The following is a 16,517-nucleotide window of genomic DNA, read 5'->3' on the forward strand; positions in this document are numbered from 1 at the left end:
AGATCCTGCAAGAATGGGTGCAATGACAACTGAAGAGAATTGTTCAGCATGACAGAAGTGCAACCCTTTCACAAATTGCTGTAGATTTCAATGCTGGGCCATCAACAAGTGTCAGCATATGAACCATTCAACAAAATATAATTGATATGGGCTATCGGAGCCAAGAGCCTACTTGTGTGCACTTGATGACTGCATGACACAAAACTTTACCGACATTGGACTGTTGATGACTGGAAACATGTTTCCTGGTCAGACGAGTCTCATTTCAAATTGTATAGAGCGGATGGACATGTATGGGTGTAGATACAACCTCATGAATCCATGGACCCTGAATGTCAGCAGGGGACTGTTCAAGCTGTTGGAGGCTCTGTAATGGTGTGGAGTGTGTGCAGTTGGATTGATATGGGACCCCTATATGTCTAGGTATGACTTTGACAGGTGACAGGTATGTAAGCATCTATTCATGTCCATTGTGCATTCCGACAGACTTGGGCAATTCCGGCAGGACAATGCGACACCCCACATGTCCAGAATTGCTACAGAGTGGCTCCAGGGACACACTTCTGAGTTTAAACACTTCCGCTGGCCACCAAACTCCCCGGACATGAACATTATTGAGCATCTCTCGGATGCCTTGCAACGTGCTTTTCAGAAGAGATCTCCATCTCCTCATACTCTTATGGATTTATGGACAGGACTGCAGGATTCATGGTGTCAATTCCCTCCATTAGTTGATTCCAGGCCATGTCATGTTATGGCACTTCTGCATGCTAACGAGGACCCTACACAATATCAGGCAGGTGTACCAGTTTCTTTGGCTCTTGAGAGAAAGAGAGAGAGAGTCTATGATGTATGCCATATGAGAAATAAATAAATGTAGATATGTGTAAGCACAGCATATTTAAGTCTGTCAGGAAGTATGTCATGAGGCATTGACTGATTACAAAGATAGCTTAAGGGTAATCTCATATCCTATAAAATCACCAAGATTTCATTCTGCACAAAATACCATTATAGCCACCAGAATTACTAGTTTTTAGTAACCTGATGAATTCTGTAATCTCCTTAGAAGTAGTAGTTTTGAAACTAATGTCTATTGGAGGTGTATGCAGTGTCTACACAAGTAAATCTAATGCATCAGTATTTGATTATTTAATACTAAGTGCCATGTTTGCTGTCTCTGTGAAGAAGCTGTCACTGGATTTGGTCTCCAATGACTTGAAAGTGTTACCATTTTTTCCCAGAGTTATTTTCTGGCCACATAATTACATTTGGATCACTATTTTGTTTGTTTCTTGTTTAATAATGATCCAAATCGTTTTGCTTTATTCTTCACCTGTTTTAGTTTTTCAGCATAGTATATGAGTTTCACTTTTTTAATGACAGATTAGAGGATTTTACAATACTTGTGATAATGGAGTTCAGTATCTTGGCTACTGTTTTTTTTCTCTGAATTACAAAATACTTTAATCCCAGGAATTATCTACCCCTTATCCTTGCCACAGTTCAGTTGTGACTTTCATTTCTTTCAGGGGAAAATGACACAAAGTACTGTAGGAATATGTTTAAGAAAGAGTTACATTTTCTGTCAACACTATCTGTTTTTCTGTTATAAAAATTTCTCCTCAACATTCTTCCTTTAATTTCTCTCTGACTAGTGGTATAAGGAAATCTTGTGCTAGAAAATGGTACCTTCACAATATTGCAAGAAGCTAAAACACAACTCAGGAGTTTGATAGTTACTTTAAAAATATAAATCTATCTTAAATAAAATAATAAAGGAGGCAAAGAAACGAGACAATGACAAATACATAGATGATGCTTCAAACAGCACCAAAGCAATCTGGCAAGTTGTAAAAAAAGAAACCAAATCTTACAAAAGTAGAGTTAATAATGTAGTATTAAAGGCTGGCTTGGAAATCATTAATAACCCACAGGAAGTAGCTAATATGTTTAATAACTATTTTATAAATGTAACAGAGAAACTACTACAACAGACTTCTGATAGAAAACAGCATACAGAAACAGGGAAAAAAGTCTCAAGTAGATCAATGTTTCTGTACCCAACAAATGTAGAAGAAGTACAGGTTACAATAAAAAGTCTCAAAATGAAACACTCTGCAGGTGTAGATGATATACCTGATTTCATTATAAAGAAGTGTGGGGACTTGATTACTGAGCCCTTAACCCACCTATGCAACCTATCTTTTGCTACAGGAACTTTTCCTTCATGTTTGAAAATAGCAAAAGTAAAGCCATTATACAAGAAAGGAAATAAAGATGATATTTCCAACTACAGACCACTGGTACTTCTGTCTGTTTTCTCAAAAATATTAGAAAGGCTTTTCAATAAGAGGCTAACAGACTTCTTAAGAGGTAAATGGCATTCTGTCAGAATCTCAACGTGGATTTAGAGCAAACCACTCAACCGAATCTGCAGTTCACTCCTTTCTATTAGAGGCACTGATAGCATTAGACAACAAAAAACTTACCATGGGCATATTTTTAGATTTGTCAAACGCATTTGACACCATAAATCATGACAAATTGCTACACAAGCTAGAAAATCTTGGCATTAGGGGAACAGCTAACAACTGGCTCAGCTCTTATCTTAAGAACAGGGAACAATATGTGGAAATAGATCAAGAAAGGGACAATGTCATTAGGAAATATAATTCCAAGCTACTGACTGTTAAATATGAAGTGCCACAAGGATCAGTAATGGGTCCTGTTCTGTTCTTACTCTATGTAAATGACCTAAACATAAGCAATGACAGCAGTAAAATATTTCAATTTGCTGATGATACAAATGTTCTAATTACAGGAAACTCAGAAGAAACTCTTGTAAAAACATAAAAGAAGCCACTGACAGGCTAACATGTTACTTTGATGACAATTACTTAATAATAAACACTGAAAAACCTGTAGCTATGGATATACACACAGCACAAACAAAAAATTTGATATCACCCAATCTAGAGCTATACGGACAGACAATTGCCAAAACAGCCCGTACCAAATTTCTTGGACTTCATCTACAAGACAACTTGAAATGGAAAGTACATATTGAGCAAATGAACAAAAAATTAAGTACTTCTTGTTTTGTGGTGTACATTAAAAAATTGTACCAGCTACAACACCCTTCAGTGTCTATATTATGCAGTTGTACACTCTTACCTCCGGTATGGGATTATGTTCTGGGGAAATTCTGGAGATGCCATCAAAATATTAAAAATTCAAAAGAAATTATAAGAATAATGGAAGGGGTAGATAATCGCAAATCATGTAGACCATTGTTTCAAAAAAGGACGATCCTGCCACATCCTTGCATAGAGGGAAACATTCCACATGGGGAAAATATATCTAAAAACAAAGACCCTATGGTAAGTCTTTCCGCTCCCGGGATTGGAATGACTCCTTGCCCTCTCCCTTAAAACCCACATCCTTTTGTCTTTCCCTCTCCTTCCCTCTTTCCTGATGAAGCAACAGTTTGTTGCGAAAGCTTGAATTTTGTGTGTATGTTTGTGTTTGTTTGTGTGTCTATCGACCTGCCAGCACTTTCGTTTGGTAAGTCACATCATATATACTTGAAAATATGAACATACTTGAAAATATAATGTATTTAAAGCAAAACTTACATACAAAAAGACCACTCATCACTGAAAATCACACAATACACAGCTATGATACAAGACAAAAATTAGATGTACATGTTCAAAGTGCCAACACAAAGTTATTTCAAAACAGCCTTTTCCATCCTAGTATCAAACTATACAATGCCTTACCAGATACCATTAAACACATACAAAACATTGGTCACTTCAAATCTAAACTGAAGTCTTACTTGGCTGATCACTGCTTATACACAGTAAATGAATACCTACAAAACTAAATTTTTGTGTGTTTACCCAATTTAGTCTCATTCAAAAGAACATTTGTATTTTATCTCTCTGTATATAGTGTAACAACATTTATTTAAGTATCCATCATTAATTGATATATTAATGTGTGTTATTATGTACAAAGGTATATTATATGTAAAACTGTTAATATTAACAAAAAAAATCCAAATATCTCTTGCACATTGTGCAGCTGTAGATGAAAATGGATCAATAAATCAATCTGAACACTGGGATGGAGCTGATGTTTATGATCTTAAAGCACACTATTTTTCTTCTATAAGTGTGTGACTGGTCAATAAAGATTATTTTTCATATTTGATCATCATGGTCAGATAAATAGTTGACTATTGTTTCAACTACAAAGAATGATTCTCTAGCTAAGTGCGCATAACCTTATTAACACTTTCTAGCTGTTTTATGAAGTATATGGCATTTACTACAGATGGCCTTTAAACTGTCAGTCCTACAGTCTCGTATGTTTCCAAATCCACTATTATGGAATAGGATTCAAAAAGCTGTTGAGCACAATAATTGTTAACCTGAAAGGCCTGGGACTTAACTCCATTTTTGCATATATAGCCACCCTCCTTTCCTTCTTAATGGTTGTAAAATAGTGTAACATTAGCTTGTATCCATCAAGATGAATCTGTTCAGTTTCGTAACTCTATTTATTCAGATTTCTAGTTTCTTATTTGATGGCTGCTGGAAACCAATTATAGACTTTTGCACCAGAATATAAAACACTATTCTGGACCCTAGACATGGACACACAGTTTATATGAATATTATTTTCATTTTCAGTATTGTGGTTGTGACTTTCACACTTCATTCTAAATTCAGTGATATTATACCATTAGGAAGCAAATGTATTGGCACAGGAGTATAAGAATCTGAAGATTAGTAATGAGGCTTCTGCAATATGTTTGGTTATCAATTTTACCCAATATTCTTAATGCACATTGGTGATTGGCACATCGAGCAACGTGCTGGCCTAGCCCTTGTTCATGAATGCATCCGTTACACTCATTGACAGTTGTATTTTGTTCCCAAGGAATTGTTTCAACTTCAGTTAATGACTGCTTCCAAACTTTCGGCTTTTTGTTGGGATTGGCTGGATGGTGCTTCATGGTCACAGTCTGACTGGGAATTTCTTTCTGTAACTGCCTGACATTTGGCGAAGTTTGGATGTTTATGTGGCTCGGAGTCTAATACTATATCCCAACATTGTGTGATATAGCTTTTGATTATGAGACTTTATCCATGCTAGGGAAAGGTTTAAACTTTGCGCCAACTCCCAAACATTTGCCAGTGGTTGATTTTATTAGTTCTGCTGTTTTTAAACTACCTCCTCGTGTTGCAGAGGAGGCTAGGAGGCATGTATGTCGTATGTAGATAAGGGCACTTCACCCAAAAGTGATATCACACCAACTGAGGGGGCTGCTTCTCATTCACTTAGAGTTTATCTGGGTATTGTTACTTTACCTGTGGACAAGGGCAATGATACCATTGTTTTGGGCAAGCAGGATTATGTTCAAAAGATGCAGCATTTACTGTCTGATTCAGCATATTGCAGGATCGGTGCTCACCCCACAAAAAGTGTTGAGAGAAAGACTTACAGCCTCCTGAAGAAAAATTCCTTATTGCAGTAGACTATTAAGAGTCTTAATTCTTATTGTGCTGTTCCCTCTAGGTTATATGGCCTCCCTAAGGTCCACAAGGAAGGGGTTCCTCTTCATCCAGTTGTGAGTAACATTGTGCTCTGACATATTGCTTGCGACTCTGATGAACCATGTAGTAGGTAGGTGTGGTCATCACATGAAGAACTTGGCAGATTTCTTTTGTCAATTTGAGGGAATGTGTTTGAACGATTCCGATATTCTAGTAAGTTTTGATGTGGTCTCTCTCTTCACCTGTCTTACTCTGTCTGATTTGTTGCAGTTAATTAAGATTATGTTTGGTGCTGAATTAATGAACCTACTTTGACATGTGTTGACTTCCACTTACCTTTTATTCAATGACCAGTACTATGAGCAGACAGATGGAGTTGTGATGGGAAGTCCATTGTCACTTATTATTGCCAATTTATTTATGGAAGATTTCAAGGAACATGCCTTGGAGTTGGTGGCTTTGAAGCCTGTTTTTTTTTTCCCCCAAGATATGTAGATTATACTTTCATTGTTTGACCACTTGGCAGTGAGAATTTGAACAACTTGTATTTGTTTCATGATGGAGATGCAAAAGGATGGATGTCTTCCCTTTCTTGATGTGTTTGTCAGTAGGAAGGGGGATGGTATGTTGGGACATGCCATTTATAAGAAGCCTATTCACACTGATCTGTATTTGCACGCTGATAGCTGTCTCCATCCAACTCAACATGAAGGGGTGCTTGTTTACTTGGTCCACAGGGAACTCATCATTTCAAACCCTGTTAGTTTTTCAGCTGAGTTAGTCCATTTTGAAGTCACCTTTCATCAGAATGCAGAATGGTTATAGTGAAAGACCAGGCATGTGTTGCACTATCAACCAACTGTGCACCTGCTGAGTGATGAAAATACTAAGTTGGCATCACAGTCTACAGCCTTTTTGCCTTACACAAGGAGCATTTCATACAGGGTTGATTGTACTTTGTGGAAATATGATGTAAAGTGTGTTTTTCAACCACCGTCTAAGATCATAATCCTTTTAGGCTCTGTAAAGAATGATCTTGGTTTGTGTAATGTTGATGTCTACTGTATTCCTTATAGTTGTGGCATGATATATATTGGTCAGACTATATGGACTGTCGGGGACTGGTGTACTGAGCATAAGCAACTAACAACATGGAGATTCTGGCATGCCCTTCCAGCTACTGGGGTAGTGCTATTAAGGAAGATGTTTAAATTAGCAAGTAACCTTATAAAAAGTGATGGTAGTTTTTGTTTAAATTCTGCATGGAATCCTGCTCTCTCCCTTGTCAAAAAACAGAGGAACAGAGTTTGTGCTACCTCACCTATTGATTACGAATTTCACTATCAATAATTTCTGACAGCGGTCATCTCTGGTTGTGATGGCGCTAATGTTTACAATGTGTGTCAGTGTTATCTTTCTCAAATTATCTGAAAACTGAGGTTTTAAATTCCCTTGCACAGTGCTTACTGTCTGCAGTTTTGCCTTGAAAATGGTAGGATGTGCTCCTGTAGAAATATTGGTAGTTGTTGACATCACCTGGCTGCATTTCCATACGTTATTTGAACAAATATTTGCTGTAATTGCATAATATGAGTTTCTGTATGATTAACAATTAATCTGTTTGCTGTGTTCCATTAATCTCTCCACTGTGTTCTGAACGGATGTGTTTGGGTCCTTTACTAGTTAACTTGTATGTTCACCAGATACTACAGTCTTTTTTAAGTGATCAAGTATCTTTGTCAAAATATTTATGTAGATCAAAGGAAGTGGTGTGGTCCACATACTGAATCATGTGGAACATCATATTTAATGTTTACCTCACTCTGAATTTAATTCATTTCCTGTGATATCATTTATTAAAGTTGTTGTAATCCGCACTTTAGGGCCAAGAAAATTTCAGCAGACTAATAAAATTGTCTATTAGTTCAGAAAGTCAAACAATAATAGTTCTCAGGAATCAATGTGCAGTATTTCCCAACTGAAAGTGATATAAGTCCAAGCACTACTGTTCTACTGTGCACGTGTATAATAAGTATAGTGTTAAGCAAAGTTTGATTAAACTGGGCTATGGTGGAACCCACATGCTCATCAGTTGAAGCAAGGAAAACATCAGCAGCAGTGGTAGTTCAATTGTAGAGGCCAAGTCAAATAACAGCAACTGAGAGAGTCCACTGCCAGGCAGCCTTATATTTGCCCAATACTGAAAATCAGGAACCCTTTCCAGAGGTAGGTGATATTACTTACAGTCTGTCAGTACATTCATATCTCTCATTTGCATTTTAGCAGGGTTACTAGAAATGTAGCCCTCTGTTTTCCATTTTTAAGATATTAGCTCATCCATACAAAGGGATGCTTTTAATACTATACCATTTTAATTTAAGTTGTAAAATTTTGTGCTCTTCACACTCAAAGGTTATGTCATGGTAATGGAAAATGTCAACAGGGTATTTTTTTCTTATTTAGTTTTACCAGAACTAAATTTTTGAGATCACATTTTGTGTGGCAGCTGAATTGAACAGTTGTTAATCAGAAAAGTGATGCAATATTCCAGGTTAAAAAACCTCCATAAAAATTTTGAGAGTACACCAAGTTGAGTTTTGGCTCTACAATTAGAGATAGCCTGGTTATTCCCATTTAACTGCATATTTACATCTTTCAGGAAATAAACCTTAATGTATTAACTAATTGCAAAGATAATTCATGACAAGAACTGTCAAGTGAGCACAAGGTTCAGTACTTTGTGTGAAATATCATCACAGTCAGAGGAGTTACTGTCTTTCAGTGCCTTAATGATTTTTGTGACTTCTAACAGTTTGAACCTGCTGATGGAGAATACAATGCCTGCCTAAGGAAATATAATACACCTGTTTTGATGATCCATTTTTGCCCCATGTTTTCTCTACTGTTAAGAAGAATTAATTGAATGTAGCAGACACTGTCATCAATTTTCTTTCAGCTACTGTTATCAGCTAATTGAATACTATTTGCATTACTGAGTTCATTAATTTTAAGCCTGTTGTTGTTGTTGTTGTTGTGGTGGTCTTCAGTCCTGAGACTGGTTTGATGCAGCTCTCCATGCTACTCTATCCTGTGCAAGCTTCTTCATCTCCCAGTACCTACTGCAACCTACATCCTTCTGAATCTGCTTAGTGTATTCATCTCTTGGTCTCCCTCTATGATTTTACCCTCCACACTGCCCTCCAATACTAAATTGGTGATCTCTTGATGCCTTAGAACTTGTCCTACCAACCAGTCCCTTCTTCTAGTCAAGTTGTGCCACAAACTCCTCTTCTCCCCAAGTCTATTCAATACCTCCTCATTAGTTGTGTGATCTACCCATCTAATCTTCAGCATTCTTCTGTATCACCACATTTTGAAATCTTCTATTCACTTCTTGTCCAAACGATTTATCGTCCATGTTTCACTTCCATCATGGCTACACTCCATACAAATACTATCAGAAACGACTTCCTGACCCTTAAATCTATACTCAATGTTAACAAATTTCTCTTCTTCAGAAACACTTTCCTTGCCATTGCCAGTCTACATTTTATATCCTCTCTACTTTGACCATCATCAGTTATTTTGTTCCCCAAATAGCAAAACTCCTTTACTACTTTAAGTGTCTCATTTCCTAATCTAATTCCCTCAGCATCACCCGAGTTAACTCGACTACATTCCATTATCCTCATTTTGCTTTTGTTGATGTTCATCTTATATCCTCCTTTCAAGACACTGTCCATTCCGTTCAACTGCTCTTCCAAGTCCTTTGCTGTCTCTAACAGAATTACAATGTCATCGGCGAACCTCAAAGTTTTTATTTCTTCTCCATGGATTTTAATTCCTACTACAAATTTTTCTTTTGTTTCCTTTACTGCTTGCTCAATATACAGATTGAATAACATTGGGGATAGGCTACAACCCTGTCTCACTCCCTTCCCAACCACTGCTTCCCTTTTATGTCCCTTGACTCTTATCACTGCCATCTGATTTCTGTATAAATTGTAAATAGCCTTTCGCTCCCTGTATTTTACCCCTGCCACCTTCAGAATTTGAAACAGTTCATTCCATCAACATTGTCAAAAGCTTTCTGTAAGTCTACAAATGCTAGAAACGTAGGTTTGCCTTTCCTTAATCTATCTTCAAAGATAAGTCATAGGGTCAGTATTGCCTCACGTGTTCCAATATTTCTATGGAATCCATACTGATCTTCCCTGAGGTTGGCTTCTACCAGTTTTTTCCATTCATCTGTAAAGAATTCATGTTAGTTCAGTAATTTTCACATCAGTCAACGCCTGCTTTCTTTGGGATTGAAATTATTATATTCTTCTTGAAGTCTGAGGGTATTTCACCTGTCTCATACATCTTGCTCACCAGATGGTAGAGTTTTGTCAGGACTGGCTCTCTCAAGGCTGTCAGTAGCTGTAATGGAATGTTGTCTACTCCCGGGGCCTTGTTTCAACTCAGGTCTTTCAGTGCTCTGTCAAACTCTTCACGCAGTATCATATCTCCCATTTCACCTTCATCTACATCATCTTCCATTTCCATAATATTGTCCTCCAGTGCATTGCCCTTGTATAGACCCTGTATATACTCCTTCCACCTCTCTGCTTTCCCTTCTTTGCTTAGAAGTGGGTTTTCCTCTGAGCTCTTGATATTCATACAAGTGGGTCTCTTTTCTCCAAAGGTCTCTTTAATTTTCCTGTAGGCAGTATCTATCTTACCCCTACTCCTCTACATCCTTACATTTGCCTTCTAGCCATCCCTGCTTAGCACATTTTGCACTTCCTGTCGGTCACATTTTTGAGATGTTTGTATTCCTTTTTGCCTGCTTCATTTACTGCATTTTTATATTTTCTCCTTTCATCAATTAAATTCAATATTTCTTCTGTTACCCAAGGATTTCTGCTAGCCCTCGTCTTTTTACCTACTTGATCCTCTGCTGCCTTCACTACTTCATCCCTCAAAGCTACCCAGTCTTCTTCTATTGTATTTCTTTCCTCCATTCCTGTCAGTTGTTCCCTTATGCTCTCCCTGAAACTCTGTACAACCTCTGGTTTAGTCTGTTTATCCAGGTCCCATCTTAACTTCCCACCTTTTTGCAGTTTCTTCAGTTTGTCTAAGATGTTACAAATTGCCTTTGCTTTGTTCTCAGAATTTTGTATTTCTTCTGCATAGTGTGTGTGCCTTGATGTTTTTTATGGCATCATGAATTTTACATTATTCTTTGACACAAATCTTTAAGTACTGATAAGTATTTAAGAATTGCATTCATCACATATATGTCCAGCGGTGTAAGACAAGTAATAATGAGTCAGACAGAGAAGGTTTGATTCCAAATCACTGTGTGTGTGTGTGTGTGTGTGTGTGTGTGTGTGTGATGTACGTGCATGATCATAAGATCATCACAGGTTAATTTAAGTGCCACATAAGCCATTGAAATGTGAAATGCTACTTCATTAGTAACCAGTGTAACAGCCAGAATGTTGAATGCAAGCATGCATTGTGTTGTAGTGTTGCTGGATTTCAGTTTATGGAATGAAGTTCCATGCATGTTGCAGTTGGTCAGTTCATACAGGGAGATGGTCGATGCTGTTTGTGAATGACACTGGAGTTGTCATCTTATGATGTCATATAGGTTCTTGATTGGAGACAGATCTGGAGATTGGGCAAGACCAAGGCAATATGCCGACACACTGTAGAACATGTTGGGTCACAACAGTGGTATATTTGCAAGCTTTATCCTGCTGGAAAATGCTCCCCCCTGAAATGCTGTTTGTGAATGGCAGCACAAGAAGTCAAATCACCAGATTGACATACAATTTTGCAGTCAGAGTGTGTGGAATAACCATAACAGTGCTCCTGCTGTCATACAAAATTGCAACCCAGATCATAACTACAGGTTATGTCTAGTGTGTCTAGCATGCAGACAGGGTGGGTGCAGGTCCTCAACTGGCCTCCTCTTAACCAACATGGCCATCATTGGCACTGAGGCAGAACCAGCTTTAATCAGAAAACACAACAGACCTTCACTCTGCCTTCCAATGAGCTCCCAATTGACACCACTGAAGTCAAAAATGGTGGTGGTTTGGTGTCAGTGGAATGCATGCCGCGGAGTGTGTGGCTTGGAGCTGTCCTTGAAGTAACTGATTTGTAACAGCTCGTTGTGTCATTGTGGTGTCAAATTTTGCTCAAATTGCTGCTGCAGATGCAGTAAGATGTGGCAGAGCCATACATTGTACATGGTGGTCTTCCCTCTTGGTAACGCCATGTGGCCATGTGGAGCCTGGTCTTCTTGTGACCATGACCACCACTGCCAGCAGTCCTGAACAGTGGCTACATTCTTGCCAAGTCTTTTTGCAGTATCACAGAAGGAACATCCAACTTGTCATAGCCCTATTACACGACCTCATTCAAACTCAGTGTGGCGTTGATAACGGTGTCTTTGTCACTTCAAACACAAGTTGACTAACATAAACTCAGTCTCAAAGGTAATTAATGTTCACAACAGTTACAGCATGTATTGAAAGCAAACCCGATTTGCATCCTCACAGTTGCACTACTAGCACCACACGCAACTGGTGCGAAATTTGAACAGACATCATTTTTCAGACATAGAAACATGCCTACCAACTTTCATTTATGTTGCACACCTCCTCCTAGGTGCTGTGATTCTTTGCTGTCTGTTTATTTTCTCTGCTGGATTAGATTGCACTATTTATGGCCCATCATTACCTTCTTATCTGAGAGTTGTGTTTCATGTTAACAGAAAGTGGAATGGACATCAGCATGTTCAAAAGTTTGGGAGACATTGGACTTCATTTATATGAAGCATGATTTACTAAATCAAACAATGGAAAATCCAGGATGGAATGTAACAATATTATGAAAAGGATAGTTGCTACTCACCATATAGCGGAGGTGCTGAGTTGCAGACAGGCACAACGAAAAGACTGTCACAGAATAAGCTTTTATCCAACAAGGCCTTCGTCAAAAATAGACCACACACACACACACACACACACACACACACACACACACGAAGCCAGCTGCCAGAGACTGTGGTGGTCGTGTCGTGTGTGTGTGTGTGTGTGTGTGTGTGTGTGTGTGTGTGTGTGTGTGTGTGTGTGTGTGTGTGTGTGTGAAAGTAGATAAAAATAAATCTTACCTCCTTTGAGTTTCTGTAGAACTCTGTTGTAGCCATTGAGGGTGAAACTGTATGCTGTTATAGGGGCCATCTTGTGAGGATAATATTCTTTTGTCCATTCTGGCAATTGTAATGAAAATTCTTCCTGAAATTAATAACAATAAAGCAGTCACTGAAATATTATTAAAATATTGGCTAAACTTTGTCAAAATTATGAGTAACTTACAATGTTACCCATGTGGTAATAATTTAAAAAATGCAGTGATATTAAAGTGAATAATGCAAAGTAAACCTTTCCGTATTAAAAAAAAAAAAAAAACTGTTTGTGAAAACAATGGGTACGTACCCTAGCATTGTGTAAATAAATGCATGTTATAAGAGCTTACCTGATCCGATCAACACATGAGTATTACGGATACTTCATGAACTCAAGTAGGAAACCCAGGAGGGAAGGTGATATTTCTTACATGGAACACTATTGAGAAAATTTAGAGAACTGGCATTGGATTACTGAAAAATTCTACTGCAGCCAATGTATAGTATTTTTCCCCTCACTCAGTTTGTGAGTGAAACAGTAAAGAAAAAGACTAATATTGGTACAAGGTACCCTCCACCACACACTATGAAATGGCTTGCGGAGTATGTATGTAGATGTAGATTCAGTGTGATAGAGATAATGTGAATGGACATTCTGTGGCAAATTCAATTTCACTAGAGACAAGGTCACCTGTGAAAACACATCATATAACAGTTTAAAGGGATAGCCCTCTTTAAAAATTTCAAAAAATCAATTTTTTTGCTTGAAATGTTCTCTGGGGTGTCTACTTTATTGTAATGTTCATCTCAAGTTCACCAGAAACAGAAACTCCATTACATGCAGATTCATGAAGGTGATATGTGAAAAAAATTGTAGACATTGTGGCCAGTGTGACAGCATGTGACATCAGGACAACTTAACAGGCATTATGGAAATTATGAACATGCTTGAACTTGAGATCAGACCAGACTGATATATCTTCCTCACAGAAGTGGACAAAAAGCATAGTGAGCAAACAGAGCAGCAGATGACAGAAGTTGCCAAAGAGGCCTGCAGCACTGCCATGGCCAAGAAAAAGACGGAGAAAGATCTCCTTCTGCATCTGGAAGGAATACTGTATGGACCAGTGATCACTGACTAAGGGTATGTTTAAAATAACTGCAAAAAATATAACTCAAAACTTTTAACATATTTTTTCTCAAAACAGATTCTTACAAATCAATGGGAGGCATAACTTGAGAAAGATACATACAATTTTGATCAGAATATGATGCCAGCAGTGGCATTCTAAATTGAATTTTCTGTGAATGTGCTTAGCCATTTTGTGATATCTTCAAAAGTCTGTTTTTGATGTAAACTTTTGTCTTGATATTCTGAGCGAAGAAAGTTTCAATAATTACGATTCTGTTAAAACTTAATATTTTTCAAGTGACTTTTGTTTTAACACATTACCATTTTGTTCAAACTTAATATTTTTCAATTATCCTATTTATACTGACAGAAAGTATATTGAGAATGATTTTTAGAAAATTATTTTGTTACAGGTCCAATAGGAGGGCTTTGGGAATTCCCATTGATGACTAATGTTCCAGCTGCAAGGAGTCCTTCCATCTGGTTGCAGGGAGCATCCAATGTGGACACAAAAATGTGTGAGGAATAAAATTATCAGATATAGCATTACTTGTTATTTAAAAAAAAAAAAAAAAAAAAAAAAAAAACCCTCACTTATTTTTCGTATGTTCAAAGAGGACTACCCCCTTAAGTCTGCAACCTCCCTCCCCCTTCATAATGACCTCTATCTGTTCAAATTGTCAATCCATAGCCCTCACCAACCTAGTCCTGAAAAACTTTATAACTCAGGGACAAACCTCCTTGCAATACCTCCTCTCTAGCCATAAAATTCTCCTGCTCTGCAATCCCAAATTCGTGCCTGTCATATATTGAAGACACCAACCATTTCCTCTACCCCCACAGGGGTCACCAATTTTTGGAGAGTACGTGCTTGGCTACCACAGGGCCCCAGCCATTGCAGTACTGTTTCGTCTTTCTGTGCTGCGAACCTACACTTCGTCTATCTCTTACCTCCTTTGACTCTTGATCGAAGAATCCTTTTAGTGCACACCCTATTTGGACTCGGTTCACAATATTGGTCTTGATTTCTAGTTTCACTCCCAGTGTTATCTTCACCTACCACTAATGATTATATAGTCCGCATTAATTGGTTTGGCCTGCCATCTTTCCCAAATTTCACAGAAATGTGTCTTGTGCAGGGAAGGTTGCCCACTGTGACGGATGCTCCACCTCTGTGCCATTCCACCCTAGTACCCTTCCTTCCTGTTGTCATAGTACACCCAAAACCCAACACGGTAGTCAACTCGTTATGTGTGTGTGTGTTTGGGGGGGGGGTCATCAACTTCCTGCACGATGCTGGCTCCCTGACACACAGGGATCGCATTGTTAGTGCCTGTGCCGCACGCTCCTCATATATGCCATGGAGTATGTGCCCATCATGTCTGGGGCATGGGGACTCCCAGCAATAGTTTACTGGCCAGGTAGCTGTTGCTGTGGCTGAGTGGTACCCATGGGGAGACCCCATTCAGAGTGAGTGGCACTATGGCGGATAGTTTGCACATGAAGTGACTTAAACTTTCTCCCACTGGAGGTCACACAGCCCCTGCAGTCTCTTCAAATAGGAAGGTCTTGTATGATGCAACAAAATATGAAAGTATGATTCCAACACATACCCTTTCCTTTCCACTCCATGGGAACAACTCAGGACTAAACGACAAGGAGCGTAATCAACCCCTTTCCCCCACCCCCAAATCAGGACCAATGGGGACCCTTTTTTGGCCATGAAGTCTTTATTTTCTTGTGGAAAACATTGAAGACAAATATGGGGAATCATAGCCATCCCTAAGATGAAGGGTGGTTCCCTCCTCATGAAAACGTCATCTCCTGCCCAGTCACATGTGCTGCTGTCTTGTGAAAAGTTGGGTGACATTCACATGACTGTCATTCCCCACAAGAGTCTCAATATGATCCAGAGCATGATATTTCACCCTGATCTTCTACAATCTGATGATGAGCTGTGGGCCACCTTAGAGCGAAGGGGTGTGCACCTCATCCATTGTGTCCATAGGGGACCAAGGAAAAAGAGAGTTGGTATTGGAGCTTTCCTCTTGGCTTTTGATGATGTTACATTGCCTGAGAAGGTCAAGGTGATGGTCTACCGGTGTGATGTGAAACCCGATGTTCCCCCTCCTATGAGGTAATTCAGGTGTATGAAGTTCAAACATGTGTCTTTTTGTTGCACTGCTACCTCTGCCTGCAGGGATTGTGAATGTCTGCTGCACATGAACGTTCCTTGTGAGCTCTGTGTCAACTGTGGTGAGCTCCACTCTCCCTGCTCAACATATTGCACATTTTTTAAGCATGAGAAGAAAATTGAGGAGTATACGGCATTGGACAAGCTCACATATCAAGAGGGTACAAAAAGGTACGGATGTCTTAATCCCAGACAAATGACACAATCTTACATTACAGCTGCAATGTCATTGCCTTCTCTGTCATGGTGGTGCCTTCCTCTGTTGTGCCTCTTACACCTCTTACAGTGGGTGCTCAGAGCCACCTGCTGATACTTGCTCCCCAGGTGGTTGGGGATCCTTCTAGTGCATCCACCACACCTACTTCTGGTGCACTGGCTCCCCACGTGCAGGGGGCACCAGTCCCCATCCCCCATCCAGAGGCACCTTATCCTCCTCCA

General features: G+C 38.9%; 1 protein-coding gene across 1 annotated transcript in view; it reads right to left on the bottom strand.

The window, feature by feature from the left end:
• Positions 1 to 16,517, bottom strand: part of LOC126248877 (venom acid phosphatase Acph-1-like) — a 258,717-nt gene that overhangs the window by 16,569 nt on the left and 225,631 nt on the right. Inside the window, exon 5 of the mRNA XM_049950325.1 lies at positions 12,739 to 12,862. Coding sequence (XP_049806282.1) covers positions 12,739 to 12,862 — 124 coding nt within the window. The remainder of the gene's footprint in view (positions 1 to 12,738; positions 12,863 to 16,517) is intronic.

Source organism: Schistocerca nitens, chromosome 3, assembly GCF_023898315.1.
Source record: "Schistocerca nitens isolate TAMUIC-IGC-003100 chromosome 3, iqSchNite1.1, whole genome shotgun sequence".
Taxonomy (NCBI): Eukaryota; Metazoa; Arthropoda; class Insecta; order Orthoptera; family Acrididae; genus Schistocerca; species Schistocerca nitens.